General features: G+C 43.3%; 1 protein-coding gene across 1 annotated transcript in view; it reads right to left on the reverse strand.

Moving 5' to 3' along the window:
* RECK (reversion inducing cysteine rich protein with kazal motifs) overlaps positions 1 to 19,313 on the reverse strand; it is a 136,219-nt gene extending 116,906 nt beyond the window's left edge. Inside the window, exons 1-2 of the mRNA XM_077809194.1 lie at positions 19,229 to 19,313; positions 3,097 to 3,155 (exon numbers count right to left, since the gene is read on the reverse strand). Of these exons, the coding sequence (XP_077665320.1) occupies positions 3,097 to 3,155; positions 19,229 to 19,313 (144 nt within the window). The remainder of the gene's footprint in view (positions 1 to 3,096; positions 3,156 to 19,228) is intronic.
* Positions 19,314 to 24,186: the final 4,873 nt, after the last annotated feature.

Below are 24,186 nucleotides of genomic sequence, written 5' to 3' on the forward strand. Positions count from 1 at the left end.
CCAACAGAGAAGGCCCTCTGCTACTGCACACCCCACGTCCACCTCATGGCAGCAGTTTGTCCTTGTTGAAAACTGAGCCCTTGGAGAATACCTTCCTTCCCACTCCCCTGCCATCCCTTTTGGCAATCACCTTTTTATTTTTGGAAGGCCTGGAAGCAAATTATCTCAGGCCACTCAGTCTTTGAGATTATTAACGTGGGGCACCACATTCAGCTTCATTCCCTTCCTACCCTCAAACCCTGTGTCTCCCATTTAGCAGCAACATCAGCTCATCATCCTTACATCCACGATCATTTTACCACTCTACAGTTGCTAGATTCCTCATGGGTCTTATTTATGCATTTCCCCCAGTCTAAGAGCCCCCTCTCTCCCAGGACCTAAATATCATGTTAGTGTGGTTAACGGGACATCCATTTTAGCCCCTAGCAATTTTTTCCTCTATACACATGAGCCGCAGGTTGCCCATCACTGCTCTATACCATCTATGAAAATTACTTTTTCAGTAGCTATAAAATCAGCTTGAAGGATAGTGGAGATTCGGGCCCTCATGACTGGTCCACCTTAAATGGTGTTCCTAAAGACAAAAGGGATCCTTAAACTTATTCCCAGATTTTCATGTAAATATTTATTTCACAAACCCCACTCCAACCTGGGGGCAGCCAAATTCCATACCCTTGATGTGATTAGGGCTTTTCCATATTACTTTGAGAGAGCAAGACCCCAGGCTGCTTGCTGAATTTGTAATGAGAGAAAGGTCAGGCAATATCCATCCAAAGACTATTTAACAGAGTATCTAAATTATATTATATCATGCAAGGAGTTGTCTAGATTAGATCCACCCATGTGGCTTAGAGCCTACTCCACCAAGTCTCATGCAGCTTCTCTCAGAAGCATACCAATTTCAGAAATTCGCAAGGCAGCTAAGTTGGGATCAGTACAAACTTTTCCCCAGCACTGTTTCTTAGCTGAAGCCTCAAGATCTGATGCCTGCTTTGGCACAGACTGTCCTGAAATCATAATTTAAATAGGAGTTCTTTAGCACCTACCTCCTGATTGGGATCACTGCTTGGTAGTCACCAGAATACATGTGTACAATATTTGAAGAAAGAATGGTTATTTATCCTCTGTGGTTCTTCCTCAGCAGCTCCAATTATATGTCTGGATTATAGTAATAGGTGGAGGGTCTTTATCTAGAGGAGCTTTGTGATCTGGCTTGCTTTCTCCTATGGGCTAGCAGGTAAACTTTCAAGGGATGGGGAATGTTTCTCAAATCTTTCAGAGACTAGAGGGCTTCATCAGTTCTTGTATAGAAGAGCTCACAACCTTCAAATGGGAGGTCTTCAAGTGTTGTCTTGACCTCCTCTGATATTCCTGAAGATTGTACCAAGAAACCCAGATCATCAATGGAGGTGGCCACTCATCATGCTGCAGAGATATTTGAACTACCAATTCAGCTACAGCAGACTTTAGTTCCTCCTAATGTTATTGAAGGAGTTTCTCAAACTTTGATACCCTGACCTAATTAAGATAATCATATTTTGACAGAAGTGCCTGGTAATTTATAGTGCTTATCTGTAGGCTTGACAAGAAGTAATTTTTCCATAAAAATAAATTAATTTTTTATATCCTTGTCTTTTGGAGTAAATTTTGGGGGTCCCTGTTATCTGGACCTTTGGTGCATTGCCACAGCTATCAGAGATCCAGGAACTGGGTGCACATAAAGATATTCAAACCCACTTGAAAGGACTTGATCTATATTTTCAGAGGTAGATGCACCAGATGCCAAAGTCTGACATAATTTTTTTTGGGGGGAACAGGGGCTGACTCCCACAGTAATAAGTAAGTGGGCTGTAAAACTCTGGTCAAATTTCAGTTGCTGTGTTTAGTGTGAAGGTGCTGAGTGGTGTTGATGGCCACAGGAGGTCAGACTAGATGATCTGGTGGTCCTTTCTGGACTTAAACTCTATGACTAAGTAAAATCAATTTATTCATGTCTGAATATTGGTGACATCGTAGCAGAAAGACTTATCAATCCATCACTAGCTTCATGCACTTAGCAGCTGACATCCCAGTGATCTGCCACATACCATCTCTCTCCAGTCATCCCCTACTACCACCATTCCTTCTATGATAACTTGCTTTAGGGTATTTCCATCTCTATGCCTGATGTGACCTAAGTTCATGCCTACTGATTTCTGACAACATGGTCTGCTTCTCTCCAATATTTCTTACACAAGCATTCATCTCCTTTGCCATCCAGGAGATATTCATGAGTCTTTGGCAGCACCACATCCTAAATGCTTGAGTTTTCTTCTTGCCAGCAGCATTAATTTCCTGTGATTCACATCCATAAGTCACTATGGAAAAAATTAAGCTTCCTATAGCCCCATGTTAATTAGCATGTCCAGCCTTCTAGACATGAAGAAATGCAGAATGTTCAAAAGCTTATGTGATATTTCCTACATTAGCTCCAGGACTTCTAACTTATCTGCCATGAACAATTTTGAAATCATCAAACTGAGTGGAAGTAGACAAAACTATTCCCTCATCTGGTGAAGAAGGGAAGACTGCTGCTGGTCTCAAGTGCTCCTTCATTCCAGGCGCTCTTCCTCACTTTCCTGTTCTTCCTGGTGTAGAGTCTGAGTCTGTGCCAGCTGTCACTCAAGCCACTTTACAAGGGGAGGGACATCTAACTCGGGGGGGGGGGGGGCAGGAAAAGCAGGAGGAGGTAAAGGATAAACTAAGAAATCAGTGTGAATCACATCTGTAAGTTTGATGCTTCTTGGTCAAATCCTGACCTAAAATATGCACATGCACCTCCCACTGATTTCAATGTGAGTTTTTACATATATCAGAGGGAAGAATATAGCTTTAAAAGTTAAAATCTGTTCATTAAAACAACAGAACTATTACATAGACTACCAAGGTCTCTTGTGACATTCAGTATCTACATGTACCGAATATAATTATTCCCTGTGGGAGTGAAACCCTTATCAATTTCAGGTCCACTTTTCAAGTAACTGTTAAAATCTTGAATATACAAATACAGAAGTGAATCAATTTTCGTGCTACTGCCCAAGTTTAAAACAAGCTTACCTGTTCACAAACATCACGGCACATTAAGTTATCCTTTGCATGATAACAACATGACATACCTACAGGAAAAAAGAAGAATTCCTTAGCATCAGTAAAATAAATTTAAATAGACACAGTGAATTTAACTACCTTTTTAATGTTCTATATAAGTTTTGAAAAGTAACTGTTTATGCTTTTCCACTCTGCAGTTCATCCATGTTCTTTAATGTTCAGAATTAAAATTCAGAACTCAAGAGATGCTATATATTGAACAGTCACAGAATGTTTACAATGCCTAAGGTGGTCCATCCAAGACAGGATTGAAGACTACTACCAAAACAGTGTAGGAAAGCTGTTCCTGAAGTGATTGTACACAGAGGATTTAGACCCCAGGGCTGATAACTTAACAGCTTTCACCAGAACTAAATTCACTAGGATATATACTTTAAAAATTTACAAAACTGCAAAAATCACATCAGAGTAGACAATTTTCTGTTTTAAATCCATTTGGCTTATTATTAAACTAGCACAAGAATAAATGCTAACATCCATTACATGTCAGATTTGATATATTTTAAGATACATACAGGATGGCTCCTACAAATCAAAAAGCCAGAGGATCAGTTTACAAATATGAGTTCTTTGATTGGCTTTATAATTTTATTCTGCTAGGTTTAGCTTCCTACTTTAGATCATACTGTTGGATCATATTAAAGAAGTTCTGTATTAAAATCACAAATGAGTTTGATTCCCCATAGTTTAAATTCCAGGGTATTACTAATTAAGAGGTCTCTCGGTTTTTGGTACTGTTTCTCTCCCTCTCTGTGTGAAACTTGCAAGCTGCTAATTGTGTTAGTACATTCTAAGACAAAGTCTGTTCTCAAAGCAATTCTTTGTAACAACTACTCACACAGAGAGAGACTCAAAGCAATACTCTGTAACAACAGAAAGAGCACCCAGAGACTCCCCGCCCTTTTGTTGTATTCATCTCGCTTTGTTAACAAAGCAGAGATAGAGGATGTATGTGGATGGATGCTTGGTGTGGATAATAACTGAATGATCAGGGAGGTGCCAGCCTAAGAATCTAGTGTCCATCAGCTGAAGAAGGCGTCTAGTGGAAATAACCAGAAGACCCCCGGAGGGCAGACTGGAATCCGCCCAACAGCCTCAAGAATGGGAAAACCAAAGAACAAGATAACATCTGGCAGCACGGAGCAGTCAGGAATGTGCCATCTGCTGATTGATTCAGCAACAGCATGATGAAGCAATTCCCATAGACTGGCATAGGAAGAAATTCCTATAAAAATGGACTCTAGAAAGTGAGAACTTTGGGGTCTGATTCTGCAAACCAATTTCCAGGAGCGTCTGATGAGCATCTGACAAGGCCCTGCTCCCTCCTCATGTCCAGGCCGCCTGGCCAGTGGCTTGGCATGAGCAACTCTAAGGCTGGTACCTATGATAACAACCTTGCAGAACCCTGTGTGTGTGTATGAATGAATGTGTGAATAAATATGAAATTGAATGGAATGTTACAGCTATAACTAACTGCTTACTATGATTCTTTCTGTATTCACAATAAATGTGGCATTTTGCCTTTTCCCCTTTAATAAGATCCTGCTGGTTTTTATTTTATTGGTATAACATACAGGATGGCTCCTATAAATCAAAAAGCCAGAGGATCAGTTTACAAATATGAGTTCTTTGATTGGCTTTATAATTTTATTCTGCTAGGTTTAGCTTCCTACTTTAGATCATACTATCAAATATAACTCACTGTGATCCAAAACTCACTGAAGTCAATGGGAGTCTGCAGCAGTAGAAGAGAGTGTATATATATTTTAAAAATTCCAAAACAAAACACTCCACTGCACACGCTTCTCCCCAAGAAAGAAGATGAGAAAACACATATGACAGATGTTAGTCCTGTTGCTTAATGTGCTACTCCAAGTTGCTCAGATACTATGTTGATGAGTGCGAAACAGGAACCTATGCAGAACAGAATCCTAAGGGAGACCAGAGGTCAGACTGGGGGCTACAGTCAAGAGCCAACATATGGCTAGAAGCAGTGGGAGAGAAGGGAATTGAGGACAGACCACTATCTATATCAGGAGGCAAAGAAAGAATGGAGTATACTCTCTGAAGTAGTCTCAGGGGGAGAGCTAGCAGACTCATTCTGTGAACAGACTTTTTAGCTAGGAAGAGATAACCTGATCTGATGATTCTATGTAGGCTTGTCAGCCTAGCACAGTAGACAGAGAGGCCACTGGGAGCTCCGGGCGGCTGTGCCTGCAGAAGGTCGACCTAAACAGTCGCACGGCCCACCAGCAGATTACCCTGACGGGCTGTGTACAGCCCATGGGCCGCAGGTTACCTACCACTGATATATACATATACACAAGTGGGTAAGAGTGTGCATGGAAGTGTGTCTCTAAGGGCTTGTCTACACTACCTGCCGGATCGGCAGGCAACGATCGATCCAGCGGGGGTCGATTTATCGCGTCTAGTATAGACCAGAATGAGGAGCACAAGCGGATTCGACCGGAGAGCATCAGCTGTTGACTTACCGCAGTGAAGACACCGCGGTAAGCAGATCTAAGTACGTCAACTTCAGCTACACTATTCACGTAGCTGAAGTTGCATATCTTAGATCAACCCCACGCGGTAGTGTAGACAAGCCCTAAGCAACACAGAGGTTGCAAGCTGAAGCACTCAGAAGTCAGGAAATGCTGAAGTTAAGGCTGCAATTTTAACTGCCACTTTGCTGTGCTCTTTTACACAGGATAATTTCTCCCTCGTGCAAAGTACAATTTGGGCAGTGCAATTAATGGAGCAGCAGTTCAATATTTATTTTCATCCTCACTGTTCAATGAGTGGAACCTTAACTCATGTGCTATACTCTATATATTAATAGATTATAAAGAATGAAACAGCATTCCTTCAGCACTCTGCCTAATTTCACACACATACATACACATTAGAGCAGAGGTCCCCAAACTGGAGCACGGAGGAACATTCAGGGGGGAATGGCAGGACCCAGGACAGCCCCCTATGGGGGCAGGGAGGGAGTGCCACTCAGCCCCTCTCTACTCCTAGCTCTGTCCAGTCCCGCCCCCTGCTGCAACCTTGGCTCCCAGCTCTACATCTGGCCCGCTCCCAGCCTCAGCACGGCTCCACTCCTGCACCCACCCCCAGCCTCGGCAGCTGCTCCATTCCCAGCCGAGGGCCGAGGCTGGGGGCAGGAGCAGAGCACACCTGGCCACGGGTTTGGCTCTGTCCCAGCCTCAGCCGAGGCTCCGGCCCCAGCCCCACCCTCAACTGCTGTCCCAGCCTCAGCCCCCTTATCCCTGTCTGCGTCCCACCACACACACACCAGCCACAGCCCTGCTCCCGGCCCTGGCTCCGGGGGAGGGGCAGGAGGACACAGACAGGGGTAAGGTGGGGGCACAACCCTGAAAAGTTTGGGGACCACTGCATTAGAGCATGCACGTACAGTGCCAACAGAACGTTAAGAGAGCATTATTTAATGAATGGAAATTTCCACTCAACTACGCATGCATCTATGTGCGGTGCCAACATAATGATGCAAGATTCTACTTTTTTTTTTTTAAAAAAAACAAAACACAAACCATCATTGTGTAACAAAACCGCACACATGTATGCATACCCCATGCATTAAACTCCTTGTGAACTGGTCTAAATGGATTTCACCAGACTAATAAAATGCATGTTACTCCTAGGGGCATTCTGCACCAAAAATTAAAAATTCTGCACCAAAAAATTAAAAATTCTGCTAATGTTATTTGTCAAAATAACACTACATAATCACACCAGTTTCTACTATTTTGGTAATTTATTTCAAAATACCTGTCAGCAAGTATGTTTGTAACAATACAGAAAAAAAAATTCACCCAGAAGTAGAGAATTAAAGAAACTGCTATGACAACCCAGTTCCTGTTTCTGTGACCCCTTCCCTCCCCCCCGCCCCGCCCGAGCCCAGCCAGGGGGCCATACACCCACAACATCTCCACCCCCCAGAGACCAGCCATGGGCCCCCCCGGCCCAGATACCCACATCCCCTCCCCCATCCAGAACCCAGCCATGCCCCACCCCCTTGCCCAGATACCCGCTCCCTCCCCCCAGGATCCAGAGGGAGAAATAGCCTGATGCTTGGTCCCAGGCTTGCATGGAGTTTCCTGTGCACTGCCCTCTCCTTCCCCCAGGGCACACTGGGAACTACAGTTGCCAGGAATCCTCTAGCTCCCTCCCCCCAGCAGTGTCTTCTATGTGTGAGCTCAGCTCTGCTGGGTCCAGCAGTCCCTAGTGGCAGCTAGCAACACTACAGCCCATTTCTGTGCAGTAAAGGAAATTCTGCATGCACATTAATTTCTGCAAAATTCTGCATTGTGCAGTGGCACAGAATTACTCCAGGAGTAGCACGTGTAACCTACAGATGATATACTAGTCAAATGCCACATTTATACCTGTTCTCATTGTGTTCATTCCTTGCTGACACTTCTGGCACTGCAAGGAATGAACAGATGTCGCAGGTGGGGAGCTGTGAATTCTCAAAGGAAGAGGAATATTTGCAGTTTTGAGGGAGACCAGCTTCATCATAAACAGGTTGCATAATGTTCTTAGTTTAGTAAATATTTTATTTAGCTATGGTATAATTAAGAGCAGCTTTCCTTTAAACAGTCTTTTAGCATTTCTAGTATAAGGCAGTTTCAGGAGATTACAACTATAAAACAAATTAATTTCAGCTTGAAATTTGGCAAAAACAGTAACTTAGCCTTGAAACAAAATATGTTTGTCTTTTAAAAAATGTTTTATAGGGAAACAGATTCAGCTGCTAAGCAATAGCATTGCAAAAAATAGAGTTCACTGGCTTTGCATTTTTTAAGATTTTGTAATGGAAAAATCATCTAAGGTCAACTGCCAAAAAACCAGGTAGAACCACTATTGGCTACTGGATAGATTATCTACTTTAAAAAAAAATCAAAAGTACCATAAAATATTCCATTATAAACACAGTCAGTAAGGGATATTGCCACATCTAGAATATTCAAGAATTCACAAACAACTTCATACAGTCCAAAATACAAACAGAATTCTCATAATAAACTATACTCCACAATAACTGAGATTTAATACGTATGAGTCATCAGCATTTGATTTCCTAAAAGGTTTCCATTTGGCCCTGATGGCATCCAATATATAAATCAAACTGGAAAGTCATTTCATTTTTGTCTCTCCCATGGTTTTTATTCTATATTTGTAGAGCACTTATCACAGTGGGGTGTTGGTCTAGGACTAGGGCCCCTATATGCTGAATATTGTTATTTATTATTATTTGTATTACTGTTGCAACAGCCAGTTTACCAAGGAAAGCGTCCTTTTCCAAAACAAGGCCATAGTCTGTATGAGCCTCACATAATCTGAGAGTTTGATACGTAGGAAATAACTCCTTGAGGTAGGAAAAGGAAATAAGGCTTACCCTCCTCGATTGTATATCAAGTAAAAACACAGAAGGGTCTAAAGGAATGTTGCCTCCTCTGTAATATTTCACTCTATTTATACAGCCAGCAGGGTACTAAATCATTTCTCTTTGTTTACAGTCCTGTCAGACATTTTTCAATCTCTGTGATTGTGCTCCAAAACAAAGCTATTTTGAATGTTTCAAAACCAAGAGATATTCTATCAAATGCTTTATTAAATTCTAAATGTACCTACTGTACTCCCTCTATCCATTAATTTGGTAATTCTATAAAAAGAATACAATCAACAAGTTTGTCTACAACGATTTGTTCTTTATAAACCTAATCTGTTTTCTGTTCATGGGTCCATTATGCAATAAATATCTGAAGAGGTTCTCTCTCAATGTAATCCATTATATTACTAAGGACTGAAGTTACGCTTCCAATTTGACATTACATTCACAACTTCACATGAAACTAAGTCAGGATTGTAAACCTTCAACTCTAGTACGGGAATATGAATGCTACAGTTTAATATAATACTATAACTGATGTTCGCATATGGGTGGGGGTCTCTCTGCCATATGATGGTTGAAGCAGGACATGAAGAGAAATCCTCTACTAAAAAGCGAGTATGGAGGAGAGTGCACAAGGAAATCCTTTTAGGGAATAAAGATCTACAGCAAAATTATTTGAACCCATATTAGTATAGCCTTGTAAATCTCCAATTACTTTCCCTAGGTAAGTGGGTAATTTGGACATGCAAGTAGAAACTGACCCTTTTAGTCCTTGGACTGCTGCTCTGCCAGTGGCTCTCTTAAGAGACACTAAATACTTGCAAGCAGCTCCATTCTTCCCAGGAACTCTGGACTCTTATTACAACCTCATATATATATCAAGGAGTGGGGGAAAGGATGGAAGATGGATTTGCAGAACCATTAGGACAGAAGCCACCTACTTTATAAAGCACATTGGTATGGTCCCAGTCCCAATGGACAGTAGGGGGAAGACAATCAGTAGGCCTGTTTCTAGACTCCGCAAATGCCCCTCCACACACACACACAGAGCAACTTTCCCCACAGGTGCACACATCTTCTTCCTAGACTCCTCTTTGACAAGCCACCACATGTTTTTTCCCTTGGCCCCCTCCTCCTCTTCCAGTTTCCGGGATCTGTTCTTGCTCCAACTTTTTTCAATATATTTACAAATGACTTGCTTCCAATATCTTAAGTATGCAGAGGACATCTGCCTTGTTTCAAGAGATATACACTTCAAGAAAACTGGGGACAACCTGACATGGAAGCCATCATTGGCTATTGCAAGAAGTGGAGATTTAAGCCCAGCGTGTCAAAGACAGTATCGTCAAGCTTCCATCTCAACCACATCAATGAACTCAACATCTTCTTATATGGAGAATGACTGGCACATGACCCTAAGTCAGTACATCTTGAAGTAATTCTAACTCACACGCTTGCCTAACAAGGACCACCTAATCAAGGAAGCTCAGAAGATAAAGAGCAGAAATGGTCTCCTAAATAAGCTTGTGAGCTCAACTTGGGGAACTAATGAGTAAACACTGCACAGTTTGGCACTAGTTCTCTGCTACTCAGCTGGAGAATACTGTGCTCCTGTACGGCTAAACTCTTCCCACACAAAGCTAGCTGGTGTACAACTGAATCAAACGATGAGCATAACAACAAGAGAGACCAACAAATACCAAGTGATACGAGTCCTCTTTAATATCCTGTCTCCTAACATCAAGCCTCATATTACAGCAAAGAACCTCCCTGACAAAATTCAGAAGATACCACAACTACCACTTTTCAAAGCTATATGGGAAGCCCCTCATCACTGACATCAGCAGAAGACCTATCTCTACAGCAGACACTGCCACTCCGTGACAAGCAGAATGGTAATGATCTGCTCTCTCTTAAGAAACTCCCTCCCCATCACTCAGTCAGATAAGCAACTGCCTGGCTTCGAGCTGCCATGCTATCTCTATTGCAAGCTGAACCATTTCAGATGAGGGTGGGTGAGGTAGGAGACTCATGACCACACCTGGGGGACGCAAACAGCCCTCAGTGCAGCAGCAGAGTGAAGGATGTTGCACACCTATTAATTAGCTGCTCATCTCATGCTGGTCTACCAGGATGACTTTCCAGAATCCACACTGCTGATTCCAAGGCTACTGAATGGCTAAAACATGTGATGCCAACCTAAGCCCTTTTGACATTTTTCTTTCTTCCCCTCACTTATACATCTCTGTTTTATCTCCTTACTTCATATTTTGAACTTTTCCCCATTTTACTGTACCACTTGTACATTTGCTAATAAAAATAATAAAATAAAATAATTAATCATAAAAATAATAATAAAATTTACCAAAAATATTAGCTTGAAATTCTAACAATTTCAAAAAGAGTTATGTCAAGGAATCTCAACATTTGTTTTATTCATCTTGAGTTAGTACTAGTAGCTTTTAAGGTTGGTTTGTTGTTTGTCTTTTTTTTAAGTTGGGTGATTAATTTTAGGGATAATCGCTATAAACATTTAACCTCTGAGGACTCTAAAAGGTCCTTCAACAGATGTAATGCAGACTTTTCAATTATACCTCATAGATGTCCTAATTTCCTAAACTTTACCATACTCAATTCTAATACCCTAGTATTGCATATATGTGAACAATTCTTTAGAATGGTGAATTCAGATAGCCCATAGTCACTGGTACCAAAATTTCACTTTACTCTTGATCAGTTCTCCTCTAGTCGTAAGAAATGGTTCATGATGTCAACTTCAGATCATAAGATTGTCTTATGTAACTTATTAACAATTTTGAGCATTATGTTTGGCTGATATCTGGATAGTTAAAATTCCCCATGAAAACTATATCCCATTTCAAATATCTCAATAATTGGTCTAGAATTTTGTTTGTAGTCTTCTTCAATCTAGGAGATCTGTGATAGATGCCCACTGTCATTTCCAATCTCTTTTTAATTCTCTGGACCCTATTCACAAAATTTCATCATTACACCATTTATTGTCTCATTCTCCGGCATCCTTGACATGGACTAATATAGATTGAACAATCTATATAGATATTCAGATTATGAAAATCATCCTTCCACGTTAAATTTATATCACCTAAAATCAGGGATTCTCAAACTTTTTAAAAATTGTGGTCCACATCCGAATAGAGAGATTATTTTATAGCTCATCCCACACCAACTCCTAATCAGATAATATTTTAGTGAAACTACAGCAGTTATTAGGAAAGAACTGTATATAGCGTACTTTTGGCTTTCAGTGCAATTTAGCAAGTAGAAACAAAGAAAAGAGCTAACACCAAGGGCATGGTCTGCTGCACTGTGGACTAACTGAAATTTTTAAAATGCTAGACCTTCTTCATTGCAAGGCTCGCGAGCCATTGGCGGCTCCCATCAACCCTAAGTGCGGCTCCCTAGGTTTCCTCTAAGCTGCATGGCTGCACAGCAGGCTATAAATAGCTGAGCAGCAGCTCTAAAGGGCCACACAGCAGGGACCTGGAGAGGAGAGGTAGGTGGGAACTGGGGGGGGAGGGGAGCAAGTTTCAGGCTTGCAGGGCTGCTGTGGACCTCTCCCACAACCCCAGAGCTCCCTGCTGCCGGCAGGGGCAAGAGAGGGCCCCTCTCCCCGGAGCTCCCATGCTGCCTGTCAGCAGTGGGGAGAGAGGGCTCCTTCCCCCAGAGCTACCTGCTGATGGCAGGGAGAGGGCTGGGGGGGGCGGGGGGAAAGAGTTCTCTGTTCCCAGCCCTGGGGCAGCACTGCCTACCCCCTGAACTCCTTATCCCCAGCCCCACTCCAGAGCCCACATCCCAGCCAGAGCCCCCCCCCCCCCCCCCTAACCCTCTGCCCCAGCCCTGAGCCCCCTCCTGCATCCCTCATCCCTGGCCCCACCCCGCAGCCCTCACTCCAGCACCCCACCCTCTGCCCTACCCTGGGTCACCTCTCACACTCCATACCCCTCAGCCCAACCCCCCATGGCTCTCACATTGAAGGGTTGTTGGTTTTTTTTTTACCAAAATGGCCTCCACTTCAAAAATAGTGAGGAGCACCGTGCTAGAGTGTTCACACTTGCAGAGAGTTGCAATAATCCCACTTGGAGATCCTGAAGGCCAGAATCACAGTGATCAGCCCTGAATCCCACTTGTGAGGGGGATTGGGAAACTGGTAGGGAATAACTGTGTTTGCAAGTGATTCTTTGCTTGATTCTTGAGTAATTAATGGAAAACATCACATTGGGCAGTAGTTTCTAAGATCTGCTGGTCTAGAAATAGCCAATTCTAAAAAAACAAATTTATGGCATACATTACAACTATATGTCTCTCTCTCTTTCTGATGATTCCAGTTCAAGTGCTTGTTTTCTTGATGGTGGACTGGATATTGCTAGCCTCAGTATAAGGCATTCTCTTTGGCAGAACTGCCTAATGCAGGGTTACTTTCACCTTCCTCTCCAGCAGCTGGTATGGCTACTATCAAAGGTGCAATTCCCGGATTAGATGAATCACTGATATAAACCAGTATGGCAATTCTACTGTTCCTAATTGCAACTGAAGCTCTTGCATATTTTCCTCCCTAATGGAAAAATGTTGACAGTTCATACACATGCAGCTCTCATGATAACGTGTAAATAGGACACTGCACACATTCCACTTGGAATTCCTGGGATCTTCCAGGAGCCATTTCTTATATTGTTCTTTTATTTTCATTTCAATGTAAATAGCCTCTTGTTGGATTTGTTACCACCTTAACTCACCTATTAGCAATCTCCTGATTACTGCTAGGTTAACATTAAAAAAAAGAAGTCTGTGTCCGTCCCTCAGTTCACCAGTCAGCACCTTAAATCCCATTCAGAACAAACTCCATTTGTTTGGACACACAGTCTTATTCTGCAGCTAAATGCCTTCAGCCGGACACTCACTTATTTACATTGTAGCTTTCCAAACAAGTAGTAACCTCTGGATTGGTCAGTTCTCTGAACTGCTATTATTTTTACTGTCTCTTTAAATAACATTCCAGATAAATAAAAGTCTTTAAAATTATTTCGAAGTATTAATTTAATGATGTCAGTTCAAGTTTAAAACACAATGGCATTCCTAGAACCGCAGAAGACAAAATTGACATAACATAAATCAAATACTAAGGATCTAATGTCTGCAGACTACATATTTTGACATCAGTATAAATAAAAAATTGATAGCTTACATGAAAATCAAATGAATCTCTTCACATATATGGACTACCAAAAATCAATGGTGGGCCAAAAAAAATTGTCTTTTGGTAGCACATGATGTTATCAAATTAACTGTTCACTCAAATTAGATTTGGAGCCAAACTCTGCATTTTTCCTTGAGAGGAGTTTTCCTGCTGTTAAACAGGAAGCTCACGGAATCAATTTCTATATAAATTAATCTCTTTAAAAAAATTTAGTCCTTAAGACTTCAAAGATAGCTCCCAATATAAGCCAAATAAAAGTCAATTGGATGTTGTCTTCTTGAGTCTACAAACCAGGTTCCCACTTTGTTGTTTTTCATGATTTTCCTAAGCAGCTTGAAATTAGTAAGACTCTGGTCAGTTTCACTCATCTATTCAAAACTCTACAGGCAATGTGAAACTGATCAGAATAACCTAAATTTCACATTGCTGCTTTCCCAAGTAACAACAAAGACAGGAACTGAAGTACTCACAAAGAAGGACGATGCACCACAAAAGATCTGCGGGAAATACAAAAGATGGAGCCCACTGAAGCAGGTCTCAGATTCAGCTGGTAGCAGCACCTCCTTCATGCTGCCTTCTTGTTCTACAGAATATATTTTTTTTTTCGTGAAAGCTAAGTCTCTATATAATTGCCAGTACAGCCTCAAAATATGACCCAAGTGTAATAGATGTAGTGACAACTGTCTGTTTGCAGAACCTAAAACTAAAGCTCTAATGCATTATGTGCACCATTCAGCTACATGGGTGCTAATTCAGATGCCAATGATAATACTTTAAATGCTAACATTGTTTACTCTTTCATGGCTCAAAGTATATAAGAAAAGAGAGGGAAGATCATATTTTCAAGTTCTGAAACATCTAATGTGCCAGTTCATTTTGGCACCACCTATGGGTTCACTTGGTATATACCGTGACAGAAGTGGAGCTGATACGTAACAATGTATAATAATTTTATGAACATTCAGACAGGTTTCAGAGTAACAGCCGTGTTAGTCTGTATTCGCAAAAAGGAGTACTTGCGGCACCTTAGAGACTAACCAATTTATTTGAGCATGAGCTTTCGTGAGCTACAGCTCGTGAGCTACAGCTCACGAAAGCTCATGCTCAAATAAATTGGTTAGTCTCTAAGGTGCCACAAGTACTCCTTTTCTTTTTATGAACATTGTATGTAATAGGTGAGTGTGATTGGATTATAAAACTCACCTATTACATACAATGTGGGGGATGGCTTCAAAAGGCTGACCTTGGGGTGGGGGGGCAAGATGTGTATGGGAATGCAAAATGCTCAACTAGGAGGCCAGCACCTGTGTAATAGCTACCATGGTACCTGGAAATGGAATGGCAACCAAGGTGGTCCCCACAAGCCCTATGGAAATAATGAGAAGGGGAGGAGGTCACTGGGAATCAATGGAGGGGTGTGTAAAATAGTGTAAATCAACAGAAGATGTTTGGATGTGCCCCTGTCCTATGACTATAGAGGAGCAGGATCAATGGCCTATGCAAGGGGTGGACAATTGGGTGTACTGTGTATAAGGTGTTTTTCTGGGAATATACATATTACTGGGGGCACAATTACACCAGCCCATAACCAAACTACACACATCTACATGCTGCTATATGGACTTCGGTGCACAAATGGATCTGTGAATCTTATTGCTGTAAATAAGCCAGGGCCCACTGCCTGATGCCATACCAAGTGGCCAAGCTGGTTTGGACAATATCCCATTTCTCTGTGAACATTCAATGGACTTATGATATGGACAAAAGCAAGCAAAACCTGCAGGGACAGCTTGTTGCAACTGCCAGCAACTGGACACACAAGATCGTGACCTTGTCGAAGGAGGAGAGGCAGCATTTTGGGGGTGTCTCGGATGTTGGACCATACTGCAGTGGTCAGGACTCGGTGTTGCTGTGGATTTTGTATTGTTAACTGTACTTGTGTTACGTTGCATAGGGAGATAACCTATAAGTAATGTAATAAGCCCTCCAAACCCTGCAGTGTACTAGACAACCCGGACTCAACCTTCTTAGGCCCACTCTAATGGGAAGTCTGGAACACTAACTGGAATAGGTGTGGTATGCCCGTACGAGAGAAGGTGCAGGACACTATACTACACAAGGGGCAGTAGGACAAATGGAATATTGACAACTTCCATCTTGATGCCTGGCCCTATCAGGAAATGTGTCGCCATATGTCTTATGCTTTTCCAGGGATACCGGGGCAGGAGGATCCCAAAAGAAAAAGGAAAAAAAGGGGTGGAGTGTTAGGATATAGATATTCAGGCCTGTCTGTAAAGGCCTATACTCTAAGAATTTAGGTGTATTATCATCACTTGGCTAGTTATAGAGGTACAAAAGAAAGAATCAAAATCACTGTCTGCCGGTGTAAGGGCCTTCTCTTACTGTGAAAGTCTGAGGCCCTGTGCTTAGGCTAAGGCCTTTGGCTAAGCAGCAGAGGCAGCCATAAGCTAGGAAGCGAACAGTCACCTCCTCACATTCCAAACTAGTCACATTGAAATCAGATGCTATTGGGCTGTTAGGAATACAATCCTGTCCTGATAATGCCTATCACCTCCAGAGAAAGGGAAGTGCCTAGAAAATGTAAAAGGAAACTTAGTTTGATAGCATCCTGTCTGACAAGAACTGACTTATCAATAGCTGGGATGTGAAATCCTCACTTCTGTATTGTCATGTCATTATAGTTCCCACTTTGCTATTGTTTGTCTGTATAATCTCTGTCTGGTTCTGTGATTGTTCCTGTCTGCTGTATAATTAATTTTGCTGAGTGTAAACTAATTAAGGTGGTGGGATATAATTGGTTACATAATCATGTTACAATATGTTAGGATTGGTTCTTTAAATTTCAGGAAAATGATTGGTTAAGGTATAGCAAAGCAGAACTCAAGTTTTACTATATAGCCTGCAGTCAATCAGGAAGTGAGTGGGTAGGTGTGGGGAAAATGGGAACAGGGAATGTGGGTAAGGAAGTTGGAATCATGTTTTGCTAAAGGGGGAAATGGGAACAAGGACACAGGTATAAGGCTCTGGGGTGTCAGAGCTGGGAGGGAGGACACTAAGGAAGGAAACTGGAATCATGCTTGCTGGAAGTTCACCCCAATAAACATTGAATTGTTTGCACCTTTGGACTTTGGGTATTGTTGCTCTCTGTTCATGTGAGAAGGACCAGGGAAGGAAGCGGGTGAAGGAATAAGCCCCCTAACAAGAAGAATCACATGATTCCATCCTAAGCAAGAGGTGATGGCCTGATATATAGGGGGCTAGCCTCAGAAAGGCCAAGAGAAGTCAGAGGCGCAGTTCATCCAGGGACTGTGAAACACCACCACTTTTTTCTGCCTCCAGTCATGAAGAAGCCAAACCCAAGGAGCTTAGCAATACCCAGTGGGGATTTTAACCCCACCCCTCCCCAAAGGAGAGCCAAGCAGGACCTATGAGCATCACCAAGGCCAAGTCAAGCCTGAAAAGCTCAACAGAGCCCATGAACGTATTCAGACTCTACTGAAAAGAAGCCACACCCAGAGAACAGGCATGACCATATTTTGAACATTGTACAATTTACTGTAAGTGGTGTCTCAAAGGACAGAGCTTATTGGGTGAAGCTTGTAAAAAATACATCACTTCCTTCTTTCCCCAAAATCTGACCCCTACCTAGCATCATTGAGAGTCAGTACTCTTGCAAACTTATTGCACCCTACCCGCTGCCAGAAGCTGGGAATAGCAGAGGACATGGACTTCTAGCCAGAGCATTTCCTGCTCATGAAGATCACTTGCACACCTCCCGCCTCCCAACATTTAGTATTGACCAATATAGCTATTGGATATAGTGCTTTGACTAAAAGTTGACTGGTATATTTTTAAAACCTTGGCTTAATGAGCTAGCAAAGACCTTGAGCACTAGAAAGGAGATTAGCAAGGTCTCAAGAAGATGACAGGATTTGAATAGTTCAGAGAACTATCAAGCCTAGTCTAGACTGAAGCCTTAAGTCAACCTAGCTACATCACTCAGGGCTATGATAAATTTCACTCCCTGAGCACCATAGTTAGGTCAACCTAACCCCTAGTGTAGATGCAGCTAGGTCGACAGAAGAGTTCTTCCATCAATCTAACTACCACCTCTCAGAGAAGTGGATTAACTACATCAACAGAAAAAACCCTTCCGTCAATGAAGGAAGCTTCTACACTACCGCATTGCAGCTGTGCTGCTCTAGCATCTGTAGCCTTACTGTCTCATTAAGAGAACTAGAACTCGAAAGAAGCTGATTGACAAGTTATTTTCAAGTTGCCAAGTTATGTGACTTCATAATTGTAGGTAGAGATAAAAATAGTCTTCTGAAATGCAGAGAAGGGAATACAAGATTTTTTCCCTATTATTATTAGGGAAAATATTCAATTATTAAAAACGTGTATAAATGAAGGCAATAAAATGAAGCACCTTGTCACCCATTTGTATATTTTGCATTTGCAAAATGTCAAAGTATAATAGTGGCTCAACACTAATGCCTGGAGAATAGGTCCTTAGATCCTTACTCTCCCCTCAGTCCCAAAGTTCTGCTGAGACCTGGCGAAGCATAGTGTAAGAAAACTCTAGAGGACAAAGTGAACAAAAAGGATGTATGAACGGAGCAAGTCTCTAAGCCTGGTCCAACTGACTCGGACTTGTGGGGCTGAAAACAAGGCAGATGTTCAGGCTCTGGGACCCGGCCCCGCAGTCGGGTTTCAGAGCCTGGGGTCCAGCCCCCTGCTATTTCTAGCCCTACAGTATGTACCCAAGAGCCTGGATCAGTTGACCCGAGCTCTAAGACACCGCCACGGGGTCTTTTACTGCAGCGTGACGTCCCCGGAGAGACCCAAACAAATTCAGGCTGGGATCTGAGGGTCAAGCTGGGTTTTCTCCCATTCTCTTGGACCACCATCAATAACGCCTTTCTAAACCGAATTAAGCCCCAGTTACCACCGTCTCCTGCCACACCAGTGCAGCCCCATGGCTCCGGGGAGCGGGCACGGGCGGGAGGGCGCGGAGGAGCCTGTGGCTGCGTAGGGAGGACACGGACCCAGCTCGAGCGAAGAGCGCCGGAGACTTGTTTTGGTCACTCCGGGGCTGTCAGCTCCGGGGCCGGGCCGGGCCAGAGCGGCCGCTCCCAGCTCTGGGGCCCGCAGGGAGCTCGGCTGGGCCCGCCGGGCTAGGGATGTCGCAGAGCCCCGCGTCCCCGCCACCGCCCGCCTTCGAACTTGTGGCCGGCCTGGGGGAGGCTCAGACCCGCCCCCGCTCCTGGCTCGGCGGCATCGGAGCAAGGGGGTCGGGGTCACCCCGCTGGGAACCAGCCCCGCCGGCCCGCCTGACCCTGCGCCATGTTGTTGAAAGGAGCCGGCGGGGACCCGCGGAGCCGCCTCCGCGCCCCGTTACTCACCCGCCGCCCCGGGCAGCAGCAGCAGCAGCGCCGCGGCCGCCAGCGAGAGGAAGGCCCAGGGCCGCGGCGGGGCCGTTAGCTCCATGGCGCCGCCCGCTCGCGCCGAGATTGAGCCTCGCGCCCCCTCCCCTCCCAAGACCCAGAGAGACCCGAGGCCCCCCGCCCCCGCCGCTACCTCCCCCCCATTGGCTGCGGCGACCCCGTCAGTCCCGCCCCCTTCCCGTTAAAGACAGAACCAGTCGCGCCGAGACGGCTCAGGGCAGACGCCGTTATCCCGCCCGGGGGGGGACAGCGCACCTGGTCGCTGTCAGCGCTGCTCGTGGGTAACAGCCGCCGCTCAGCTTAATCTGCCCCAGTTAGCAGCCACAAACCCAGCAGAAGAAACGTTGGTGGTGGTGGTGGTGGTGGTGGTGGTGATGCTGCTGCTGCTGCTGGACCCCCAGCCTTGGAGTGGTTTCCATCATATACAGGGTTTACACTTTGGTTCAACTCTCTCAGCTACCCCCCCCCCCCCCACACACACACACATTGTTCCAGCAGGCTTAAGAAGAAATAATATTTATGAGTTGTTAGGCTGAAACTGACTCCCTCTCGTGCGACAGAGAACCGGAGGCAGTGGGGTTGCAGCATTTCCAAATTTCACAGGGAGCATTAAGGAAAGTGAAATCTTTTACAGTTGGGGTGCTTGAAGTGGTCTCCATCATATACAGGGTTTACAGTTTGGTTCCATGGCTCTCTGTACCCCCGCTGCACAAATTGTTCCAATGCCACTCTCTACAATGCTAACACAATTTGTGTTTTAACAGCTTATAAAAGCTTTAACTTCTGAATTTCAGTGTTGATTGTCATTGAATAGTGCCCCCCATAATGTCCCAAAACTATGAAAATGTAAATTGATCATCTGTAAAAATGCTTAAAAATAAACGTCAATATTATCTGTTGAAATTATTTAAAAAATAAAAATTGAATTCTGCCAAGTCTACCTCAGGGGCTTTCCATTTGCATTTTAGTAGGGCCTCCAATACTGCTACAGTTTCCAGTTCTAGTAGTTTGATTGTCTTATACAAGACTGTCAGGTCACCTCTCTGACTAGCAGCTTCAGGCACTTTACATTTTCTATCATCTGCCCTTTTGTCTTTCCAGCACTCCTTTTTACCGCTCTGTCTAAGCTCTGTATTCTTCTTGTGACTTGCTTCTCTACTCATATATATCAGCATTCATGCGTTTTTTCTTTACTCCAGTGAAACTCAGACAGACTTGGGAGCCGCTAGTGGCTCTTTAATGTGTTTTTTGTGGCTCTTTGCAACACATGATATTAAAACACTGTGATTTAAGTATTAACCAGTCTAAGTTATTAATCAATCAGGATGCTTTTATTATGTTACTAACCAATTGTAGAAGACTTGGTCATTCATTTTGCTGTGAGAATAATATATACACTATATAGAAAATGAAAGAATGAATTCACACTACTGTGGCTCTTTTGGGTAATGTTGATCGCTAATTTGGCTTCTGAACCACTGAGTATAATGCTTTACACTTCTCTTTTCCATTGATGCCCAAGGAGCTTCACTAATCTGTTCTTCCCTTTTAGATTTTGTTATTAGAACTGCCTTTGTATTTTCTTGATAGCACTCTTTGATGTTTTTGTATTGAATATCAATGTGAGGAGTAGGATGCTGGTAAAAATATTCAGCTCCCTTTGCAGAGACCTGCTATCTTCTGTCCGCTTTCCTGGAGGTATCAGAGACAGAAGCTGAAGTGTGCCAGATTGATTTGGCGGGTTTCAGCAGCCCATCCCTAATTGGTGTGGCCAATCTCCCTGGAGCTGTAGAGTGGAGAATGTCCAGGAGTTTATGTTGCTTCTCCTGTATTATCTCAAGGGGGATATCCAGAGTAACAGTTCATAGAATCATAGAATATCAGGGTTGGAAGGGACCTCAGGAGGTCATCTAGTCCAACCCCCTGCTCAAAGCAGGACCAATCCCCAACTAAATCATCCCAGCCAGGGCTTTGTCAAGCCTGACCTTAAAAATATCTAAGGAAGGAGATTCCACCACCTCCCTACGTAACGCATTCCAGTGTTTCACCACCCTCCTAGTGAAAAAGTTTTTCCTAATATCCAACCTAAACACCCCCATTGCAACTTGAGACCATCACTCCTTGTTCTGTCATTCCACACCCCTGAGTGACTTAAGTTATACTGAAGTAAGTGCTGGTGTCTACAAGCCCTTAGAGTGGTGTGGGGGAAGCAGCACAGGCAAAATTTCATCCCCTACACCAGGGCAAATGTTTTGGCCCAAGGGCCACATCTGGGTATGGAAATTGTATAGCGGGCCATGAATGCTCAAGAAATTGGAGATTGGGTTGCGGGAGGGCTCTGCTGGGGATGCGGGCTCTGGGATGGGGCCAGAAATGAGGAGTTCAGGATGTGGGAGGGGGCTCCAGGTTGGGATGCAGGGGGGAGGGCTTTGGCTGGGGGGTGCAAGTTCTGGGGTGGGACTGAGGGGTTGGGGGTGCAGGAGGTTGCTCTGGGCTGGGACAGAGAGGTTTGGAGGCAGGAGGGGGATCAGGGCTGGGGCAGGGGGTTGGGGCAGGAGGTTGGGGCATGGGAGGGGGTCAGAGGTGCAGGCTCCTGGCAGCACTTACCTCAAGCAGTGGCATGTCCCCTCTCCAGCTCCTACACGGAGGCGTAGCCAGGCGGCTCTGCATGCTTCCCTGTCTGCAGGTGCTGCCCCTGCAGCTCCCATTGGCCGTGGTTCCCGGCCAATGGCAGCACTAGGGGCAGGGGAAGCGTGCGGAGCCCCCTGGTTGCCCTGGGGGAGCTTGGTGGGCCGCAGGAAATAACTCCGGGGGGGAAGGGGAGGAGCTTGGCGGGGTGCAGGAAATAACTTGTCAGTTATTAGCCAGTAAAATTGCTGGATTTTAATGTAGTAGTCACTAAAGTTTCTGAATGTATAAGTTAATATTCAATTATCCTTTAACAAATAAGCATACTGATGTAAACACAAGCACACATTTACCACACAAGCCACTGAAAATCTCATTTTTTCTACTTTACTTTCTCCATTTTTCCTGAACTGCTGTTTGGAACTACATCATTTTAAATCGTAAAAGTTAAATCTATAATATGTATCAAAGATTAAACAAACATATTAATTAACATAAGTGTTCATAAAAAAAATGTTAGCAGTAGTAAACTAAACTTTCTAATGAAAGTGCCAAAAGAGAGTTTTAAAGAATACTTGAATTTCAGTAAGTGGTGTATAACAGTTGTATGGAATAAGAGAATACTGCCATCATGTCATCTGCCCATTTTGAAGTGTGTTAAACTTCTATGTTCTTCTTATGTACCCTGTCTAGCAGATTTCACACATCTGGTCTCTGATGAGTTCATACACAAAACAAGTCTTTTAGTAGTCTGCTTTTATTTTTTCCAGTGAATTGCTGATTTTAACTAGTCTTTCAGATGTGTAAAGCTGTAAGTCTTGCTCAGGGTTTCTGATACCAGTATTCCTTCATCAGTTTTGCAAGAGCTGTTATAGTCTAAAGCAAGCACAATAAAAATAATTACGAGCTAGAGTTTTAAATGATTTTAAAAAATCTAAAAGACATTTAGTTAATTTCACACATTACTCCCAATATACACTATGCTTTGAGTCAAGTATCAATAATCTGTTCTAATATTTTGACTATAAACACATTAGAACCAAATGCTAACCCAAATATTTTAGTTTCTAATTTAGATATGTAATGGAAAACTTACATATGCAGGGAAGTTTAATAGCAAAAGAAAGGTAATTTACCAGTAAAGATTGTTCTCCTTAATGACATGGTACTCTGTAAATGCACACTACAGGAAAAGTTGGATGACCTACCATGAACCACAGAATGAATTTCAAAGTAGTTAATCACTGTGGGTGTGCACACACCTCCTTTGGAAGCAGGGTTCAAGTTATTAAAGCCCCCATTCTCTACATACAGACTCCTTTAAATCTCTGAAATGGAAAGGTGGGATCGAGGGCTAGTGTAGATCTTCTATGATGATACATTTAGAGTACAAAAAGAAAAGGAGTACTTGTGGCACCTTAGAGACTAACCAATTTATTGGAGCATAAGCTTTCGTGAGCTACAGCTCACTTCATCGGATGCATACTGTGGAAAATACAGCAGATGTTTGTTTTTATACACACAAATCATGAAAAAATGGGTGTTTATCACTACAAAAGGTTTTCTCTCCCCCCACCCCACTCTCCTGCTGGTCATAGCTTATGTAAAGTGATCACTCTCCTTACAATAAGAAAAGGAGTACTTGTGGCACCTTAGAGACTAACCAATTTATTTGAGCATAAGCTTTCATGAGCTACAGCTCACTTCATCGGATGCATGTAGCTCACGAAAGCTTATGCTCAAATAAATTGGTTAGTCTCTAAGGTGCCACAAGTACTCCTTTTCTTTTTGCTAATACAGACTAACACAGCTGTTACTCTGAAACCTCTCCTTACAATGTGTATGATAATCAAGGTGGGCCATCCAGGTTTTCTCCCCCTCCACACATACGCACAAACCCACTCTCCTGTTGGTAATAGCTTATCTAAACAGCTTATCTACCAACAGGGGAGTGGGTTTGGGCAGGGGGGGGGAAGAAAACCTGGATTTGTGCTGGAAATGGCCCACCTTGATTATCATACACATTGTAAGGAGAGTGATCACTTTAGATAAGCTATTACCAGCAGGAGAGTGGGGTGGGGGGAGAGAAAACCTTTTGTAGTGATAAATACCCATTTTTTCATGATTTGTGTGTATAAAAACAAACATCTGCTATATTTTCCACAGTATGCATCCAATGAAGTGAGCTGTAGCTCACGAAAGCTTATGCTCCAATAAATTGGTTAGTCTCTAAGGTGCCACAAGTACTCCTTTTCTTTTTGCGAATACAGACTAACACGGCTGTTACT

This window comes from Eretmochelys imbricata, chromosome 2, assembly GCF_965152235.1.
Source record: "Eretmochelys imbricata isolate rEreImb1 chromosome 2, rEreImb1.hap1, whole genome shotgun sequence".
NCBI classification, from domain to species: domain Eukaryota; kingdom Metazoa; phylum Chordata; order Testudines; family Cheloniidae; genus Eretmochelys; species Eretmochelys imbricata.